Genomic DNA, 21,568 nt, shown 5'->3' on the forward strand with positions numbered 1-21,568 from the left:
TGATACTTAAGACTGGTTTTGTGGTCCAGGGGTCACATATAATAAATTACTTGCAATTCAGAGAGAGTAGACAAAACAGTACATGCGATCATTGCTTTGGGAGGTGGATGCCAGCTGTTTGGAACACAGTGTTGTAATACAGTTTTTTGAGGCAGTTATACAAAAATACTTTGACGGCAGACTTTGCTCAGGCATCTTAAAATAAACATAACAACATTTCAGATGCTGTGCAATAAGGTCAGTCTGCTACACTGTAAAAAACAGTTTGTTGAGTTAACTTAAAATAATTTGTTACCTGGCTGCCTTAAAATTTTAAGTTCAGTCAGCTCAAAAAAAGTTTATTCAGCTTGAAATGTTAAATTATACTAAGTGACAACTTAGATATTTGAGTTGATTCAACTTAAAATTTTAAGGCAGCTGGGTTACTTACCCATCTGTTAAGTTTAGCAAACACAAATATCTAAGTTGTCACTAAGTATTCGCATTAACCTTTTTTCGCACAATTCAAAAACCACCTCAAGTCAGCGTAAAAACGTTTTTGCGAATTAAGGATTTTTTGTTTTTTTTTCTAAATTTGGTGTTTTCATCACATTTCTAATGCAATACTTCAAAATGTGCATAAACTGATGGAAACATAGCTAGTGTCATAATCAACAGTGAGGTCAAGGACACATGATTGAACAAACTGATCTAAACACTGAGACTTGAACAATAATACACCTTTGTGCTAAACATTCTCACTGTGTAAACAGTGTAAACACTCATACCACTCATTGTGCTTTTATATTTTTAGAACATTAATAAAACATCCTGGCATTGTGAGACATTTAGATGCAATGAAATGACACATATTTCAAAATGTTTCACTTGATTTTATACATGTAGTCTGGAATTATAGTTTGGAAAAAGTCTAACTAGTAAAATGCGTACAAGTTATGTCACAATAACACAGTAACAACTAAAGCAAAACAAACTAATGTAATCTTACTCATCGGAATGATATCCTCCACTGGATCAAGCTGCGCGTTACATCGTGTTTAGAAATCGACCGATATATCGATTTCCTATCGGTTTTGTAATATCGGTTTCACCGATAAACGCCGCCATCTTGTGAGTGTTTTGAGAATTGTGTGCAGGATTGCGGTGTCGACAAAGGGGGGGGAGACGAGAGAACAACAACGGCATGCATAGGTAAAGCATACTTACATGTTTTGCTGTAGTTAGTATGTTTCATTTAACCTAACAGCCATTAATGCACATATTAGATGTGTTACATAAATTCCTGATAGCTAGTTTACAGCTTGGTTCTAAGACCTCACTGAGTCACGTATAATCCGTCAAGTCCTGTCCCAGTAAAGTCATAAATTTGCCTGAATTAAATAATATACAGCCATGAATGAGCACATGTTGGAAATGAAAGTGCTGAGTTTAATTCTCTCTCTGTTGTCTGTGTGCTCATCATTAGTCATGGGAAGTCGTCTGCATTTTGCTGTTTACTCACCGGTTTGATGCTCAGGAAATACTCCAGCACGGCCACCGCATGTAGCTTTTAGCAAGATTCACTTGTTATTAACATTTACTATGGCTGTGTCCAAAAGCTCTAAAATGCTGCCTTCAGAGGCAGCATTCCGAGGCAGGAAGGCATCAAGGCATGTCTGAATACAAATTCAATTTCACTTCCTGTTTCCGGAGGTACCTTCTTCTGATCGAATTTTGAAAGCAGCATAGATGTATCCTTCGCTGCCTTAGATATCCTACAATTCTGTGCGTTCCATTCCGTGGCAGTTAAAAAAATAAAGATGGCGTCTGAAAGTCGGTTTGTGTGTAAATATATATTTCTGACTGACTTTTTGCACTTTTGATGCTATTTCTAGCGAGAAATCAGTATTATAGTATCTAAATATTTGTTTAGTTATCATCAAAACTCTATTTCTATTTTGTTCTATTTTGTTGTAGATCATTAAACCGTTACGCTGCCTCAGTAGCCTGTCCGAAATCAGTTTCATGAGGTGCCTTCATGCAGAACCGCTGTCTACAAAGTCATTGACTGATAAGGCAGCGAGGCAGCAAGTCAGCTGTCTAGGCTTTCGGACACAGCCTATATAACCATTATTTCATCTAAATAAATACAACTCTATGGATATTAATGATTTATTATCTCTGCAAACGCTCGCAGCTTGAGTATAGTTCTGTGTAAATGCATAGATAGACAGCGCTTTGTCAGCAGGCCTTTCATATGCAATAAAATTTCAATAAAATGCAATAAAAATTCCAGAGAATATTATTCAATGAAATAACATTATCCAGTGAATTATTCTTTACTCTTTAGCCAATTTAACAGCTTTAACAGCAAGTGTTTAAAATTTAAAATGAGGATGACTCCTGTCCTTTATTTATTTTCTCCTTTAAAAAACATTCTGACATTCTACATTTATTTTGCTTATTAGTGTTGCAGCTGATGCTTTTTATGAATAAAATGTTTTTATTGTTGTTATATGAAGATTAAATTTAACATGAAAGACTGCAAATTTTCAACACTTTTTTTTTTTTTAAGATGACTGAAAGGAGGAAAACCCAAAGTGAGGTATGGATTTACTTCAGTCATTTATTTACTTTATAATAGTGAAGATATATATCAGTTCTGCATATCGGTTATCGGGCACATAAACATGCAAATAATTGGTATCGGTATCGGTTATAGAATATCAGTATCGTTCGATCACTAATCGTGTTCTTCTTCTGAGGTAAATTCTGTCTCATTAGCGCATCTACTTCCAGACCAGAAACAAAAAGTAGCCGAGATGAACTTGAATCTTCAGGTTTGTTAACAGAGGTGATGTGGGAGTTTACATGCATCTTTGTTTTTTTGACGTGACTTCATTTAAAAGTAGACATTCAGAGCTTTCTACACATATACTTATCATGTTTGTGAGGCAAGTGTTTGCTGAGATTCAGGTTGTTTTATTTACGTGTCTTTGAAGAGAGGTGACAGAGACCGAGACGGCAAAGAGCGCACCCTGTTTATTAAAAGCTCTTTGTGTTGTTGTTATTATGACTATACACAAATAAGAGTAGACCCTTTGCAATTTCAAATGATACCTTATTCTTATCTGTATTTTTATTTCATTTCGCGCCATCAACAAATAACTAGACAGACCGCACCGGTGCGGTCTTCGACTCCAGAGGGTTAAAGCAGTTATGGTTGATGCACCTAGCTGGATGGTGAAATTGTAATGAAGTGATGGGTTTGTTGAAAACACAAGCAGTTCTGTCTTGGCAAGGTTGAGTTGAAGGTGATGGTCCTTCATCCAGCAGGAAATGTCTGTTAGACATGCTGAGATGCGAGCAGCTATTGTCGGATCATCAGGATGAAATGAGAAGTAGAGTTGAATGTCATCAGCATAGCAGTGATATAAAAAGCCATGTTGCTGAATGACAGAACCTAGTGATGACATGTAGAAAGAGAAGAAAAGTGGTCCAAGAACTGAACCCTGAGGCACCCCAGTATCTAGACGTTGCGACTTGAACATCTCACCCCTCCAAGATACCTTGAAGGACCTATCTGAGAGGTAAGACTCGAACACTAGAGTGCAGTTCCTGAGATGCACTTTGCCAATAGGGTTGACAGGAGGATCTGGTGGACAGATCCAGCAAGATAAGTATTGAATATTTGGAAGCAGCCCTTGCCAGTCTTGCAAGGCAGTCTCGGTTGAATGTCCACTTCTGAAGCCAGACTGGTTGCTGTCCAGGAGGTTTAATGTTCATGTATGACACATGTGAGCGTAAATAATATCAAAATGTTCATATTTGAGTGAATATCCTTTCAAAGTTGTGAAACTGACCGTGTTTTGGACCGAACACACGCGACTCTGTCCGTTGTCTGTTTTACTCATCACCTTTTGTCCTCTCTTGCTGTTTTTCATTTTCTCTTTCTCAGCAATCAGATTTCCTCTGACTGCTGACCATTGTGTCAGGTAAATGTTGTGTTCTTGAATGTCCGTTTGGCAGAGCTCAGAGCTTGTGTCCATTTATCTGCAGCAGGGGAGCCGTGTCCAGTCCCGGGCCTGCACCTTTATTGGATTGATTTATGATTATAGGACAGGAGGTTGCCAAGCCACGCTGCCCCTGCTTGGAAAGTTTGTTTATTTATTATGTCTTAGTGGTGATGTGAAAACCAGCGGCAGCATAATGAGCTGCTTCAGAGGTCAATCAGATGCTTTAGTGTGGAGCCACAGTGAGAAACAACCTCGTAGTCTCGATCCGGTGCGGTTTCGAGTGCCGGTTTCTTGACGTAACCACATGAGAAGGTCATTATCTGTGTGTAAGGTCACTGATGGCGTCACGGTGTCTTGAAGTGAAGTAATTTAGTCAATCTTAACATAATTGAGGTAAACATCCTGCATATAAACAGGTTTTAAAGGGCAGTTTAAATGATACTTCGCTTGCAATTTTGATGCCATTAAGGGACAAAAAACAGTAACTGGTGCCTGTGTGCTTTTAACTTTCAAAAGTTTGATTGTTTTTGAAAGAAGAATTTTTGCTCGCCCAGGCTGCATTTATTCAACGAAAAATGTAGTATAATCAGTAGAATTGTGAAAAAATATTACCTTTTTAAATAACCATTTTCTGTTTGAATATATTGTAAAATGTTATTTATTCCTGTGATTTAACGCTGAATTTTCAGCATCTTCAGTTTCACATGATCCTTCGGAAATCATTCTAATATTCTAAGTTAGTGCTCAAAAAAACATTTTTAATGTTGAAAACATGTCCTGCCAAATATTTTTCTACAGATAAAATAGTACAGTCTGACATGCGCCTGATCGTACACTGGTTATCTGTGATTCAGCGTGCAGTTTATGCAGACAGATGCTTGAAACGCATTGTTTTAGATGCTGGTATTACAAGAACGCTTCTCCTCAGCCTCTGGTTCACTTTTTACCTTTTACACCAAAGTGTTTTACACCAAAACATTCTCTCAGGTCCGTCATTTCCGTGAAGCCTTTCACTCGTGCCAGTAAAAACGCACTCTGAACTGTCTAGCAAGAACATTCAGAGCAGCTTAGCAGTTAGCACAGAATCCATAAATCCATAAAAGGGATGTTATGGATGCTTGAGTGACAAATTAAGCACTTATGTCATTATATGGACTGTCTGAGAACCTCTACACTGTTTATTTGTCAAGTTCACACTGAAGAGCAACTCTAACAGGAACAATATGGTTCCTCTCTCTCCATTCGGTCCAAGAAATGTGTTTTGTGACTCATCTGATAAGATTTTGAGTGTTTACACAGAGATGTACAGCCTCAAAACAAACCACTACATCATATCCTCTGCAGTCCAAACATGTCTCCTCATCACTATCTCGCTTTCTGTCCTGGAGGTGAAGGTGGTTAATGTACATGAAGATGATAATGCGTTTTGAAAGGAGCTCATGCTTTAAATTCGGCCATAAAATTAAAGATAATTGAACGGAGAATAACAAGACGTCCCTTCTTTCCGCTTTTGCTTAGATTGCAGTGAAGCGTTTGTCTGATTCACTGCACGTCTTTCCCAACAGGCAAAGTTGGTGTTTATGTGCATTTCTGAAGCTATTGAATCCAGAAAGTCTTCAAATGTACTCTCATCTGAAACTTTGTGTGATTCAGTGTTATAAAATGTACTGTCCCTTCCAAACGGGGTTTCAAAATGAAAATGTGGCAGTGCTCTCAAAGGAAAAAGCTTAGTATGTTATTTATCCTTAAAAGGCGTGTATTAATACCCTAATGTACTAATGTGTGCTGTTTATTGGTAGATGAGGCACAAAAGTACTATTGAATATATTTTCAAACAATATTCATGTAGAAATTGCTAATAAATGTCACACATAATTACAAAGTAACTGAAATAGTATTTTCTTGTAAAACCTACTTTAATTATTTTTATTTTATTTACAACTTTAACATAATAATACTTTTTACAGTGTACAATAGTGACAAGCTGCTGCACTCCTAAAGCAGGGAGCTTTTTTTTTTTAAATATTTTACTTAAAGTCCCTCTTCTTTGTTGTTTAGGATTTAAATATTTAAATTTAAAAACAATTATTTCAGTAATATAATGACACATTTGCATGTTTGTGGGTGTCTAATGTTGGTTAAAGGTCACAGGACATGCCAGTAAACAAATAAAATTTTTTTTTTTTTTTTACTTTTATATTTAAAAATCTTTTTTTATCATTTTAATTACACATTTTATAGTTATATAATTAATTAATTATTAGCTTTCGGAAACCCTGCCTTTAAGGTATAAATTTGACATTTTTATAGTCAGAGCAGTATTTATCTGGTATAGTACAATATATAAAAAAACAACAACAACAAAAAAAATTCTATATATATATATATATATATATATATATATATATATATATATATTTATCATTTTTAGTAAACATTTTTTTTTTAATTTTCAAATAATTTTTTCAATTTGACATTTGTATGATTTATATTGATTTATCAATTAATTGATTATTTGAATTTATTTTAAACTGCACTAAAGGTGTACATTTCACATATTTACAGTCCGAACAGTATTTATCTGGTACAGTACGATGAGGATTAGTATATCAAAATATTGTTTTTTTTATTTTTAAATATTAAATAAAACATTTATTATTCACAAACTTTTTGTCAGCTGAACTATAGGATATTTATGAAATATTGATTTATTATATATATATATATATATATATATATATATATGTATGTATGTATGTATGTATGTATGTGTATATATATATATATATATATATATATATATATATATATATATATATATATATATATATATAAATTATTTTTTTAAATTATTTACATATACATTGAGGATTTTTATGTTATTTAAAAATATTTTAAGTTAGTAGTGTTGCTATATATTTAGTGACACTGGTTTGTATCTATGAGCTCATTGCCTGGCAGCAGTTTTGTCATACTCTTTTATATTACATTTCCTGTGCTAATGTTCAGGTTTAAAGATGCTTCAGTGTATATAAATCATCGAAATTGCCATTTTTTTTTTTTTTTTTTTTTTTTTTTTATCAGTGGTCTATGTATTTCAGTGTTGTTCAGCGAAGGTTTGATTATGCATGTTGTTAGGACAGAATTTTTAATAATGAATAATTGTCATAAATAATTGCAATTAACAGTTTGAGAATTTTTGTTCATATGCATGCATAATTAAACATCATAAATAGTCATCAGTTATTATGCTCAAAGTAAAGAGGAACAATCCAAGCCAGGCTTGAAGGACATAATTTTTGTCCAAGACAGTAACTTGTGCAGACGTGTAGCTATAAAACACATCAGAGAAAAGGCAGTTTCTCACATCTGAGGAGCACAACCAGAGACTGTTGCATGTGCAAAGACCTGGTTTGTGTTGGATGATTGGCCTTGGAAGCAAATCACAACTTTGTGAACCTCGCTTCAGCACGTTTTCATGGTCTCTTTGGGCAAACGTCTCTGATTGTGTAATAAGAACAACACATGATGCAGAGCTGCGCTGTCCAAGGTGAATGTTGCAATAGAAGGAAGAAACAGTGATACACTGTTCGATCTGTCAGGTTTTCACCATGTGCTTTGAGACACTGTTATGTAAGATGCCACACTGCTGCCTTTTAAGGGCACAGGGGAGTTGTACCCTGATGCTGTTTAGTCTGAGCATCTCATCAGTGAATCCTTCATCAGGTTTTTCCTGGAAAAAACAAAAGATGACCTTAAACAAAACACACTCCAGGCAGAAGACAAGCAGTAAATCGCGATTTGATGTTTGTAATCACTTGTGCAACGTGTCTGTACCCTCCCACAACCTTCATCCGATGTTGTCAAACAGAGTTTTTATATTTAGTTTAAGTGTTCGAGTGAACCTCACGAAACCTGCTGATAACACCCTGAAATAAAAAAGGAAATAGGAAATGATGTGTTGCAAGATTTTCAGGGCTTTGTGCTTGGAAAGAGAACGGCATTGCTAATACAATGGCAGAGATGTTGATTGTGTTGAGCGCTGATGTCATCGAGTGGATGGAGCCATACAATGACTCAGATTGTGTCAAGGTTGGTCGTACAGATGTGTGTGTGTGTGACTGAACTGGATGTGTGTAGACGTTGTGTTGACAACATATCTACTTGAAGTTTTTGAACTTTTATTGCTATATTTGGACAAGCTTAAAATATCTGCTTCACTTCTGTCTATCTGTCTGTCTGTCTGCTTATCTTTCTGTCTAACATTCTATTTGTCGTTCATTTTATCTGTCATTTTTCCATTCTATCTATCATTAAAATTATGTCCTAGCTATCATTCTGTCTGTTTAAATGTTCTTTTGTTCTATCGTTGTATCGTTTGATCTTTTACTCTATCATTCTATCGTTCTTTTGTTCTTTCTTGTTCTTTCTTGTTCTTTAATTCTATCGTTCTATCCATTTTCTACCCATTCTTTCTATCTGTCATTCTTTCTATCTATCTATCTATCTATCTATCTGTCTATCTATCATTAAATCTTTTACTCTATCTATCGTTCTATCGTTCTTTTGTTCTTTCGTTCGTTCTTGTTCTTTAATTCTATTGTTCTGTCATATCGTTCTAACTGTCTATTGTTCTATCATTCTGTCTATCGTTCTGCTGTATATCTATCTATTCTATCTTTCTTTCTGTCGTCCTATCGTGCTATCTTTCTGTCATGCTATCATTCTACCTGTTTATTTTGTCATGTTTTTCATTTTGTTGTTCTATCCGTCCATCTATCTATTTATCGTTCTATCGTTCTATGGTTCTGTCGTTGTATCTATCTATCGTTCTATAGTTCTCTCTATCATTCTATCGTTCTATCTATCATCTATCTATCTGTTGTTCTATAGTTCTCTCTATCATTCTATCGTTCTATCTGTCTATCTATCTATTGTTCTATCTTTCTATCTGTTGTTCTATCTATCGTTCTATGTATCATCTATCTATTTGTCATTCTATCTATCTATCGTTCTATCGTTCTAGCATTCAATTTATCTATCTATCTATCTATCTATCTATCTATCTATCTATCTATCTATCTATCTATCTATCGTTCTATCGTTCTATCGTTCACTCATTCAATCTTTTACTCTATCATTCATTCTATCGTTCTTTTGTTTTTTCATTCTTTCTTGTTCTTTAATTCTATTGTTCTGTCCATCATGTATCTATCGTTCTATCTATCTATCATTCTGTCGTTCTATCTATCATTCTATTGTTCTGTCATTCAGTCTTTTACTCTATCATTCTTTCTTGTTCTTTAATTCTATTGTTCTGTCCATCTATCTATCTGTCTATCTGTCTATCTATCTATCTATCTATCTATCATTCTATCGTTCTATCATTCAATCATTCAGTCTTTTACTCTATCATTCTATCTATCTATCTATCATTCTATCTATCGTTCTATCTATCTATCTATTCTATTGTTCTATCGTTCTTTCTATCTATCTTCCTATTGTGCTATCTTTCTGTCATGCTATCATTCTACCTAATAATTATTTTGTCATCTATCTATCTATCTATCGATCTATCTATCTATCGTTCATTAAAAGTATGTCTGTACTCTGTCTAATGTGACTGCTTATGTCTGATGATCATTTCATTCATGGTAACGCGTCACCTCTCGTGGTCTGAGACTCAAATGAATGCAGGATTTAATAGAATCCATCATGCTGTGCCACTGCTACGGGCCATTTATTTAAATATGTTTTGTTTACAGCACAGAACAACTTGATTCTGTAGATGAACATCTCCATCTGTTTTGCTGAAGACAAGCAGCCTGCAGCAGTTTACCCAAACATCATAAATACGCTGACATATTAAACTAACGCTCCAGGTCATTTGCTCAAATAATGCTCTTCTAATCACTAGCAGGGCACCACCGTTTGACTACACAGTTATGAGCAGGACTTTTGCCTTGTTTTATATATTAGTGTGATTTATGCTTTTATTAGATTGTGAGGACTTCCTCTCTCAGTTTGAATCCAGGCATGTGGTTTTCATTGAAACATTTATTTGCTAGAGTACCAGCCACTTTTTCTCTTTTGCATGGAACATTACTGTTCCTAGACATTATATTTGCACAAAAGTTATTCACAAAAATATATCTATGTATTTGTAAATAACTTTTGTGTAAATATAATGTCTAAGAACAGTAAAGTTCCATGCAAGGGAAAAAGTGGCTGGTACTCTAGCAAAACTACAGTAAAAAAAAATCTTGATGGGAAAAAGTTACAATCAGATGAATCATCAGATGAAAAGTTGCTTAAGTTGTGTATGTTGGAATAATAGACACCGCTGCGGTGCGGGAATCCTGACCCTTTGCTAGTGTGCATTAGTGAAACCCATCTAATGGTTCGCAGGAGGCCATGCCATCTCCTCCACAGTGATGCCACATGCTTTCAGATGCCTCAAACATCTGCTCCCATTCTCCAGAGACCTCAGCTGTTCGGGTGGAAACAGATTTTTCATTCTTTCCACAGCTGAACTGCTGTAGTCACTCCAGCGCTTATTATTGAGGATTATGAACACGTCCGAAGGCCTTTCGCTCTCAGTAGTTTGTCTCAGCTTGTCTTTTGAGTTTAATTCAGATTATAGATTGGGGGTGTAACGGTACATGTATTTGTCATGATCCGTCACGCTTATTCTGATCCGAATACACTCAGTCATGGGCGATTAATCCAAAACGGGGTGCGGTAATGCAACGCTAACTGTCACAACAGGAATGAGAAGAAGAAGAAGAGACAATCTACGCACCAACCCAAAACAAGAAACAAGACCGGCTGGCACGCAAGAGCTCAAAAAACTGCCTGCTTGTTATAAGTGAGCAATGTGGGAATGTTTCAGGTTCTAGAGATCCACCGGTTGACCGGCTATAAACCGGAACCGGTTTTTAATTTTATTTTGGCCGATCTCTATTCCAGAATTGCACGCAAACTGCATTGCAGTCATTTCCCAAAATTTAATTTGTGTGGAATTTTTATGAAGTCTGTAAAGAGGAGAAAATACTGTAGCAGGCAGATCAAGCTCACTGTTCGTGATGCTCGAAATATAGGAAGACAAATATGTGGGGGTTTATATGAATGTACCTCTGAGAGGAACTGACCATCCTCAGAAATGTTTCAGTGGCATTGTCTTTTCTGCTTACCTCCATATAATGCGTATTAAAGTAATGTTTATAAGCGTAGCTGCTTTGGTTAAAGCGGTAACATAGGAAACCCTACATTGCTGCCGTTACATAAGCGCCTCCTGCTGTCAGAGAATAAATTTGCTTTGTATTTATTCAGTCCGCCTGCCGGTTTTGTTTTGTACAGGTGTAGCATAATTTTACAAATCTAAAATCAGACCATTCTGTTTTTGCTTTAAATCTTAAAATTATACATATACAAAATATACAAAAGCTACTGCTTATGCTATTGATGTACGTAGCACTACTCTCTTTTGAAAATAAATGAAAATAGATTTCCTATTGTACCAAACTTGAATCAAACCTTAACCTAAAACCAAGCTACGTACCGTACCGTGACTTCTGTGCACCGTTACACCCCTAGTATAGGTCATATTTGGCTGCATGTTCATTGCATACTAAAGTGTGCAAGTCATGTACTGAAGTGTACTGTAGTAGTATGCCATCATTACAAACACATCCTTATATTAAAGATACACAAGGGAAATGTTATATTTAGAACACAAGCATGACTGCCTCTGATCCTCACATGAGCGGTTCTCATCTCATCAGATGCTTTTGCTCTTTGACCAACTCACAGAAATCAAAAAGAGGATTAGGAAATGTCTAATTATGAATGCCGTGCAGAAGTGTAATTTCTACCTTGTGTCTAAATCAAGAGGCATTCTGAGGTAAATTAAGGCCAATAGTGTCCACTTGTCCCTACAGTACATGTCTGGTTTTTGTTAGTCAGTACAAATCACGTGTATCACAGCCTGACTGAGGTAATACACTGTTACTGTGTGTGGAGGTGCTTTATCTCAATCTCTTTATTAGACTTAAAATAATTTTTCTGTTGTATTATCAGATGCCTATACAGATATCAGCATGCAGTAAGGCTGACATAGAGTAAATCATTTCAAATCAAATATCTTCAATTTATTTACTATTAAATTAAATAAATGTATGTAAATATTTATTTGTTTATTTATTTACTTATTACTTATTATTGAAAACATTACATTAATCATTTTTAAGAATTAAGAATTTATTCGAATTTCAATTAAATTGTAATTAAGTTGTAATTAAAAATAAATATTGTATTAATTATTTAAATGCATATTTTTTATTTATTATAATAATCTGTATTAAATAATATAAAATATTTAATTGCATTCATACATGTTTAAATGTAAAACATTGCAAGTATTGATGCTTAAATTGCAGTAATTGCGTTATTTTTGGCAATATTATATGTTGTTTTTAATTCTGTTATTGGTTGTGATCATATGTTGGACAGAACCTCACAGTCTGATTGGTTAGAGTCAGTATGACCATAATTCCAGGGCATTACAGTTTAATGGTAATTGCAACTTTATATCTCACATTTCAGACTTTTTCCTTGCAGTTCTGAATTAATATGTTACCATTTGGACTTTTTTGCAATTCTGAGAAGACAAAAAAAACAGAATTGTAGAATACAAACACGTTATTCTAAGAAGAAAAGTCAGCATTTTGAAATTTGCATGGAAAAAGGTCAGAATTGTGAGAGAAAATCTTGTAATTGCCTTTTTATTTTTATTTCTGTGGCAAAAAAAATAAAACAGTAGTAAATTTATAAGTAAATAATAAGTTTTATAAGCTTTATAATAATTAAACTAAAGAATTCTGAGAAAAAAAAAAGTTAGAATTATGAGATGTAAACAGAATTCTGAGAAAGTAAAATAATTATGAGATGTAAACTTGTAATTTGAAGAAAAACAGTTAGAATTGCAATAATTTATCGCAAGTTAACAGAGTTTTTTCTGCTGTATTATCTGATGTCTGTACAGATATCAGCATGTGGTAAGGCTGACACAGAGTAAATAATTTCAAATAAAATATTTTCAATTTATTTATTATTAAATTATTTTAAATAATTTAAAATATTTAATTGCATTTATTTATTATTAAATTAAATTGTTAAATTATTTTAAATAATTTAAAATATTTAATTGCATTCATTAAGTTATTTAGATAATTTTTTCAAAACATGACACACATTATAAATTTATTTGTTTGCATTTTCATTTTTTCATTTATTACAATATATTATTTAAAATAATAGAAATTCATTTAAATCATTTCAGACAATTTAAATTTAAAAATGATAGTTGGTTAGTAGTTATTAAATAAGCCAGACACTGTACAGTCATTTGGTCAGTATGACAAAATAAATTTTTTCATGGTGATACATCATCCTGGGTCGCTATAATGTCAGCTTAAATGTCCATATCAGTGAATCCATATATAACATTAATTCTTACAGTCGGTCTCTCTTCCTTTTCTCAATCGCAGGGATCTACCTGCTGGACATGATTTACATCGACTCTGCCTATCCTGCGTCTGACAGCATCATTGAGACTGAGCAGAGAACCAATCAGATGAACAACATCCTACGGGTGATCTCTGACCTCCAGATGTCCTGCACATACGGTCAGTTCATTAGCTCACAGTCAGCTTTGCAGGATATTTAATCATGAAATCTGTAGGGAGATTTCAGTTACACGTTTATATATACATGCGCATGTCTGACCCTCGACATCCTCCTCACAGATCACCTCGTGACCCTCCCGCATGTGCAGAAGTACTTGATGTCTGTTCGCTACATCGAGGAGCTTCAGAAGTTTGTGGAAGATGACAATTTCAAGTAAGTAGGTCTCAAAGGTAAAAAGCAAAGGGGCTGTGTTCACTGCATAGCTCCTGCTGTGATGACTTTAGCAGGACGCATGGCACCGGGAGTGGCCCAAAGCGAGGGCGACCTGTAAGCCAGATGATTTAATGCTTGGCGAACAGGAAATAGCAGATGATTGCATTTGTGTTTTTCTGGTTGCAACATGACAGCCGATATCCCTAGGACACTGGGAATTAACGGGTCACTGCTTTTATAGGCAAACAACAGCATGATTAGATTTTTGGGTGGTCGGCACAGTAAGCAGCAAAGTCATCACATAAATGTGGTGAAACTGTAACCGCCTTTAGACATTTTGATTGTCCCATTAAATAGTGTTTTACACAAATGTAATGTGTTTTTATTAAAATCACTGGGCGTTCTGTGAGTTTGAGCAACATTGCTTAAGCTCAGCAGGGTTTAGGCCGACTGAGTCCAAACACATGGTGAAACCAACAGTGAGATAATAAATAAATCCTCATATGCAGTTTTTCCAAACCATATAATTTGCCCCTTAAGCGGTGAAACGTAAAGGGTGTATTTGCATAACAGCATCCAGCAAATCTGTGCCAGTATTGTTCTTTAAATTTGTACTGAACGTCATGTTGGTCTACTTTTATACCCCTAATATGTATTTATTTACTAACAGCATCTAGCAACTCATTGCAAGTATTGCTGTTTAAATTGCAGTAATTGCATTATTTTTTTAGCAACATTTAATGTTGTTTTTAATTCTGTTATTGGTTATGATCATATGTTAGACAGAACCTCGCAGTCTGTTTAAAGGTTATTGCAACTTTTTATCTCACAATTCAGACTTTTTCCTTGTGATTCTGAATTTATATCTTATTATTTGGACTTTTTTGCAGTTCTGAGAAAAAAAAAATAAATAAAAGTATTTTATAAAAATTGTGAAAAAACAGAAATGTGATTCTAAGAAGAAATGTCAGAATTTTTAGATATGAACTTAAAAAAAAAAGGTCAGAATTGTAAGAGGAAAAAACTTGCAATTGCCTTTTTATTTTTAATTCTGTGGCAAAAAAAAAAGAACAGAGAAATTTAAACTAAAGAATTCTGAGAAAAAAGTTAGAAACAGAATTTTGAGAAAATTAAAAAATTACAAGAAGTGAACTTAGAATTCTGAGAAATTGAAGTAATTATGAGATGTAAATTTAGAAATTGAGAAAAGCAGTTTACAAGATGTGAACAGAATTCTGAAGCAGAATTTTGAGGAAATAAAATTACGAGATATGAACTTAGAATTCTGGGGGGGGATGAATTGCGAAACAAATTCTGAATTCTGAGGAAAAAAATTTAGAATTACGAGGTTTGTATATGGAATTCTGAAAAAAAGTTACAATTATGAGGCATAAATTTAGAATTCTGAGTAAAAAAAGTCAGAATTACGAGATATAAACCTAGAATTCTAAGAAAAAAATTAGAATTACAAGATGTAAACTTGGTTCTTAAAAAAACAAAGTAAGACATATAATATGGAAACTTAGAATTATGAGAAAAAAAATTTAGAATGAGATGTAAACTTTTTTAAGAAAAAAGTAAGAAAGGGGAGAGAATCTAAACTTAGATTTCTGAAAAAAGTCTGACTTATGAGATTTAAACTTAAAATTCTGAAAAAAAAAAGTCAGAATTATGAGATAAGAATTGTAATATATAAACTCAATTTTGAGAGAAAAGGGAAAAAACAGAATTGCGAGACAAATTCTGAGGAAAAAAGTTAAAATTAGACACTTAGAAATTCTGAGAAAAAAGTTAGAATTACAAAATATAAACTTATAATTCTGAGAAAAAAAATTGGAATTACAAGATGTAATCTTAGAATTCTAAGGAAAAAAAGTTAGAATTTCAAAAAGTTAGAGATGTAAGCTCAGACTTAAAAGAAAAAAGTAAGAATTCTGTTTCACTATTTCTCTGTGTAAAAAGTCACAATTACCTTTTTTATTCCTTTTTTATATCCCATAGTGGAAACAAGTCTTCCTTAAAGGGATATTTCAAACAAAAATGCCTTTTATGCTTCTGCAGAACACCAAACAAGACATTTTGGAAAAATGCATGTGCTTTTTTGTGGCCATTCAAGGATATTTCAGTTTTTTCTTTTGTCTGTACAATGAAAGTCAATGCTGTCTGAAACCACAAAAAACAATGGAAACATTCTTCAAAATATGTTCTGCAGAAGAAAGTACGTCAGACAGGTTTGTAATTGACATGAGGTTGAGTAAATGATGACTGAATTTTCATTTCTGGATGAGCTGTTTCTTTGTAGGTAGATGACCAACATTTACTAGATCTCCAACCAGAAGCTGTAAAGAATGCGGCAGGTCTCTCTTTGTTTTAATGTCAACTTCTAAAGTTCTCCTCTCCATTGCATACCATCATGAACAGCTGTGAAGAGAATTTGTGAAGTAGCAATTCATCAGAGTGTGTTAAAAGAGGCTGTGATTATGCTGCATTTAAATGTTTATGCTTCAGGATGAGTGATTATCTGTGACACGCTCATGTCAGTGCTGTGAAGAGCCTGTTTTTGCTGTATCAGATGGACATCACCATATTAATGTCTCAACATGGGAGAGGAAATGTGATAATGAGTCCAATATCTGATATCACCCCTGCTGAAAAGTGTTTGTCTGTTGAAGCAATCATATTAGCACACAATTATGAAATATTATCTTGTGCTGTGTTTATAAAATTGAAATATCCTTCATTGACTGGTAAGAAATCAACTTTAACAGAGATTTGAAACCATAACATTATGTTGCACTGAGAAGCCAGTGTCTTTTTTTTTCTCTGTGTCCTGTGGCCGTTGATCCGTGACGACTTAGACATAAACACGTCCCTCCATCACTCTTTCATTCAGCTCGTCTGAAATGATTATATTCTTATTTTCTTGGCTTCACTCACTTCAAAAAATTTGGAGCGAATCCTGTGCTGACAACAGACGATCAGTAAACGTCGTTTTAATCAGAGTTCTTCAGTCTCAAGAATGCAGTCTCAGGGAATACATCCATCACACATCACATCACTTATACACAGATTTTGGAGAAAAAGCAGACTTAAAATTGTGTTATGAACCCAAAATAAAAAAAATATATATGTAACAAAAAAAAAAAAAAAATCAAGGTCCAACTACATGGATGTTTGGGGGAAATATATATATATATGTGTGTGTGTGTGTATGTGTATAGTATATGTATTGTTATATTTTGTCATTTAAAATTAGAATATTTAGCATATTGTGTAAAAAATATTTTTATATTTTATGCACATTTATATTTTCATTTAAAGTTAGGTTTTTACTTATCAAAAATCTATATACATTTATGTTTTAATGTAAAATTTTTAATTTATAAATTTGTGTTTTTAATATAAATTTGTGTTTTTATTTTATAGCAGTTTATATTTTTTTATTTAAAGTTAGATTTTTATATATCGAGTCAGAGTTCAGTCAGGAGTTCATTGTGTCATTTTTCATTTTGAAGATGTATACAATCATTTTTTTGCATATTTTTAAAAAAATATATGTTTTCATTTAAAGTTACATTTTTCCATATTTTTTAAAGTATTTGTATTGTTATATTTTGTCATTTAAAAGTAGAATATTTTGCACATTTTTTGAAAAAAAAAATATATATTTTTTAACAAGTTTGTCATTTGTCATTTTAAAATTGGGTTATTTAGCATATTGTTTAAAAAAATATATCTTATGCACGTTTATATTTTTCATCTAAAGCTTTTTTTTACATTTATATATAAATATACATTTATGTTTTAATATAAAAAAATTTATATATATATTATTAGTATTATTATTAGTATTAGTATTTTGTGTGTGTGTGTGTGTGTGTGTGTGTGTGTTTTATATATTTTACATATTTTTAAAGACATACGTTGTTATATTTTTGTACAAATTTATATTTAAATTCACATTTTTAAAAAGTCAGAATAATCAGATTGCAGCTATATTTGGTAAAAATCACAGAGGTTTTGTTGTGGATCGAGTTAGAGTTCAGTCAGGAGTTCATTGTGTCATTTGTCATTTTTTAGATGAATACATTTTTAAAGTAGCTCTTCCATCTTTATACAACAGAGGGACTCTGAGCGTCTGTCACGCTGTTATTTGTTGTTTGCCGTATCTCAGATCTCCAGGGTGTTTTTGCACAGCTCAGCTCTGTTTTATAGCGGGTGAGATGGGCTCAGCTCCAAATCTCGATGATAGTCGGCGGTTCTCATGTGGTCTCCATGGTGACATTTCGTCTGTGACCCCGTTACGACCTCACATGGCCGCAAACGTTCGGAAACCGTAGGGTGTGCTATTGAAGTTCATCCAGGATTGACATCATGCTGTTGGCTGTATCCTGCCCGACAAACCCCAGCCTCCCTCATCACCGGTGGCCATCTCACTTTTTGATCCACAGCCAGCATATAGTAGATGGGTTGTGAACTTGAAAGAATCGAGGGCTTTTGCGTTGCAGGTCCACAGGTCTGGAAACACTACACATGCACCAGGCTGGAAAATGAACTTCACGCAGTTCAAAATGATTTTCAATGTATTGTATATATGTTTCGCATATTTACTATGAAAACTTGTTTTCGCCGCAGCATAAAAAAAAAATTCTTCTTATCTCACAATTCAGGCTTTTTTTTCTCCCTTTGTGAGTTTAAAACTTTTGAAACTTTTTTTCTCTGAATTCTGAGTTTGAATCTTGCAATCTCGAATTTTCTTTTCCTCAGAATTGTTATGAGAGTTTACATCTCATTATTAAGATTTTTCACGGAATTCTGAGTTTAAATCTTGCCATTTTTTATTTCTCTCAGAATTATGAGTTTACATCACAATTTTGACTTTTTCTCTGAATTATGAGTTTAAATCTTGCATTTTTTTTGACATTTTCTTTTTCAGATTTTTTTTTTTCTGTTTAAATCTTATGATTTTTCTTTTTTTTTTTCAGAATTCTAAGTGTATATCTCATAGTTTTGTACTTTCTTGGAATTCTAAATTTAGATCACACAATTTTTAGTTTTTTTCCTCGGAATCCTGACTCGGAATCTTGCAATTTTGACTTTTCTTGGAATTCTGAGTTTATAGGTCACAATTCTGGTATTTTTCTCCAAAATGCAAGGAAAAAAGTCTGAATTGTGAGCAATAAATACAGAATTAGAAAAGTAAAAAGTCAGAATTATGAGATTACATTATTTATTCCATGATAGAAATAGTTTAAAATAATCCCTTTTTTTTTAAATGAGATGCCTTGTTAGTTTGTTGTAGTGAAACTGTGTAGTACTCAAAGTAATTTACACCTAGCTTGTCGCAGTGCATTCTGGGATTGGCTTATCTTTGGAGTCACCTGGTGCTGCTTTATAATTTGTCTATGCAGCATCGATTTGCTACCTATCGTTTGGAAACAGCTGTTGCATCTGGAGCTTGTCCTTGAGACCTTAAAATGTAGTCTTGCTATGGTTTGGAATAGTTCGACTGTCTGTTTTCTGAACTCTCAACCTCTGTTAAGTCACTTCAATCTTGTCGGTGAAAACTTTTGCTTTCGTGGCTGAGAAATGCTGTTACGTGCAAATTAGCAGTGAGTGATTGATTGCTGTCATTAAAGTGCCTCTCTGGGGATTTCTCCACACCCATAGGTTATCTGACTCTAAAAATTTTAATTTCCCTGAAACAGTGTGTTATCCTAAAAGAATCTGATCTTTTTTTTCATAAATCCCCCGATCGCTGTTTCAGGTTGATGAGTTGCTGTTTTTGGCGGTTTCATTTTGTTCTTTGGCTATCAGTACATGCAGTCTGTCTTGTGTTACTTATTGAGGACTTTTTCTTTAGTGTGCCCATGGTGTGAAACCAGTTCAGTTTTCTGGAGGTTGTCAGATGTAATTTCTGCAGCTGTGTGTTTTAAAAATTTGACAACATTCAGTGATTTATTACAGACGTGAAGTCATTGATCTCTTGTTCAATCATATATTTGTGAAAAAATGTCCAGTAGCTACATTTGAGATGGGTAAACCAACTGTTAAACATCTAATTTGTTTGCTAACAAGTAAATAATGTGGAATGATTGTAAACAAATCCCTGATGTGAGATTTATCTTGTTTATAAACAATAACAGATACTGTTCTGGTAACTGTAACTATATATTTTTTTCTTGTTAAAGTGTTTTTATAATGTGCTTTTTGTATTTAAATATTATTATTGTGATTGTTATTGTTTTAACTTTATTATATGTTTCGCTGGGAAAGATTTTCTGTATTTTCATTATATTTTATTATTTTTCTCATTTTCATTGCATTTAAAGTCATTTTATCTGTTTTTTATGTAGTTTTCATTTATATTTCAGCTTTAGTTTCACTTATTTCATTGCATCGGTTTACTCTAAATGAAAATGAGATGAGCTAGCTGACATAAAATAAGCTCAAGTGTTTAATATTTAATTTCAATTAAAGTTTTTATTTTATTTTATAACTAATAAAAATGTTTTTTTATGGTTTCAGATTAATTTTAGTTACCTATAAAAACCGTGATTTGCTCATAGCGTCATGCAAAAGTTAATATTTAGTAAAAATTCAAGTCATACTGGTTTTACGTTTATGCGTTTGGCACATTTTGACACTTTTACCCAAAGAAACGTTATTTAAGCGCTGCTTTTTTTTTTTTTTTTTTTTTTTTCAGTTCATTCATTTGCTGGGAATTGAACCCATGACCTTGGCCTTGTTGTTTGAGATGCAGAAGCCTGGCTGCGTGTTGTTTATTTTGAACGCTCCTTTCCAAAGCTCACCGTACATTGTGCCAAAATGCCATTGAAGCCTGTTTTTGTATATTTTGTGCATTCAGAATGTCAAATCATAGTTGGCGGTGTGGAAATAAGAGATTGCATTTCAGTTTATTGGATTGTTAACAATGAGTCCCTTCTGGTCCCCTATAAAAACGTGAAATGTTATCAGCCCAACAGATCATGTTTGGGTTTCTCAATGTCTCCTTTAGGTCAAGCACATGACTAGAAATGCCAAATGCAAGCATGAACAATGTTACATCACCACTGAGGCCTATAAGGGCTTTTATAGTTTTTGAAAGGTGAAGTGGTTTCAGTTTTGTGCTGTATGATGTTTCTAATCTCTCTAGTTGGCTTCAAGTGATGACATTGTACACAGACTGTTGTTCAACAGGGCAGGTTAAGTTGCTGAATACTGACTATGTGTTAATATGTAAATGTGGGCAGTTATATGTTAATGAGCTTGTAGTTTTGGTTTCATTCATTTTTGCTGTTTTCATTCAAGAAATGTTCTTGCACTTGGGGAAAGCATATGTAATATATCTCTTTAAAGTAGCGGTTCACCCAAAAATGAAAATTTCCTATAAAATATACATTTGTTTCTTCATCTGAACAGATTTGGAGAAATGTAGCATTGCATCACTTGCTCACCAATAAATTATCTGCAGTGAGTGGGTGCCGTCAGAATAATGAGTCCAAGCAGCTGATAAAAACATCACAGTAATTCACAAGTAATCCATACCACTCTAGTCCATCAGTTAACATCTTGTGAAGCCAAAAGCTGTGTGTTTGTAACAAACAAATCCATCATTAAGACGTTTTTAACTTGCTTCTAGCTAAAATATGAGTCCTCTATCCATAATATTA

General features: G+C 33.6%; 1 protein-coding gene across 5 annotated transcripts in view; it reads left to right on the forward strand.

The window, feature by feature from the left end:
* LOC127165467 (ras-specific guanine nucleotide-releasing factor RalGPS1) overlaps positions 1-21,568 on the forward strand; it is a 159,409-nt gene that overhangs the window by 112,564 nt on the left and 25,277 nt on the right. For all 5 annotated transcript variants that reach the window (XM_051110126.1, XM_051110130.1, XM_051110127.1 and 2 more), the window contains exons 9-10: positions 13,544-13,681; positions 13,802-13,895. In XM_051110126.1, the coding sequence (XP_050966083.1) occupies positions 13,544-13,681; positions 13,802-13,895 (232 nt within the window). The remainder of the gene's footprint in view (positions 1-13,543; positions 13,682-13,801; positions 13,896-21,568) is intronic.

Source organism: Labeo rohita, chromosome 5 (assembly GCF_022985175.1).
Source record: "Labeo rohita strain BAU-BD-2019 chromosome 5, IGBB_LRoh.1.0, whole genome shotgun sequence".
Taxonomy (NCBI): Eukaryota; Metazoa; Chordata; class Actinopteri; order Cypriniformes; family Cyprinidae; genus Labeo; species Labeo rohita.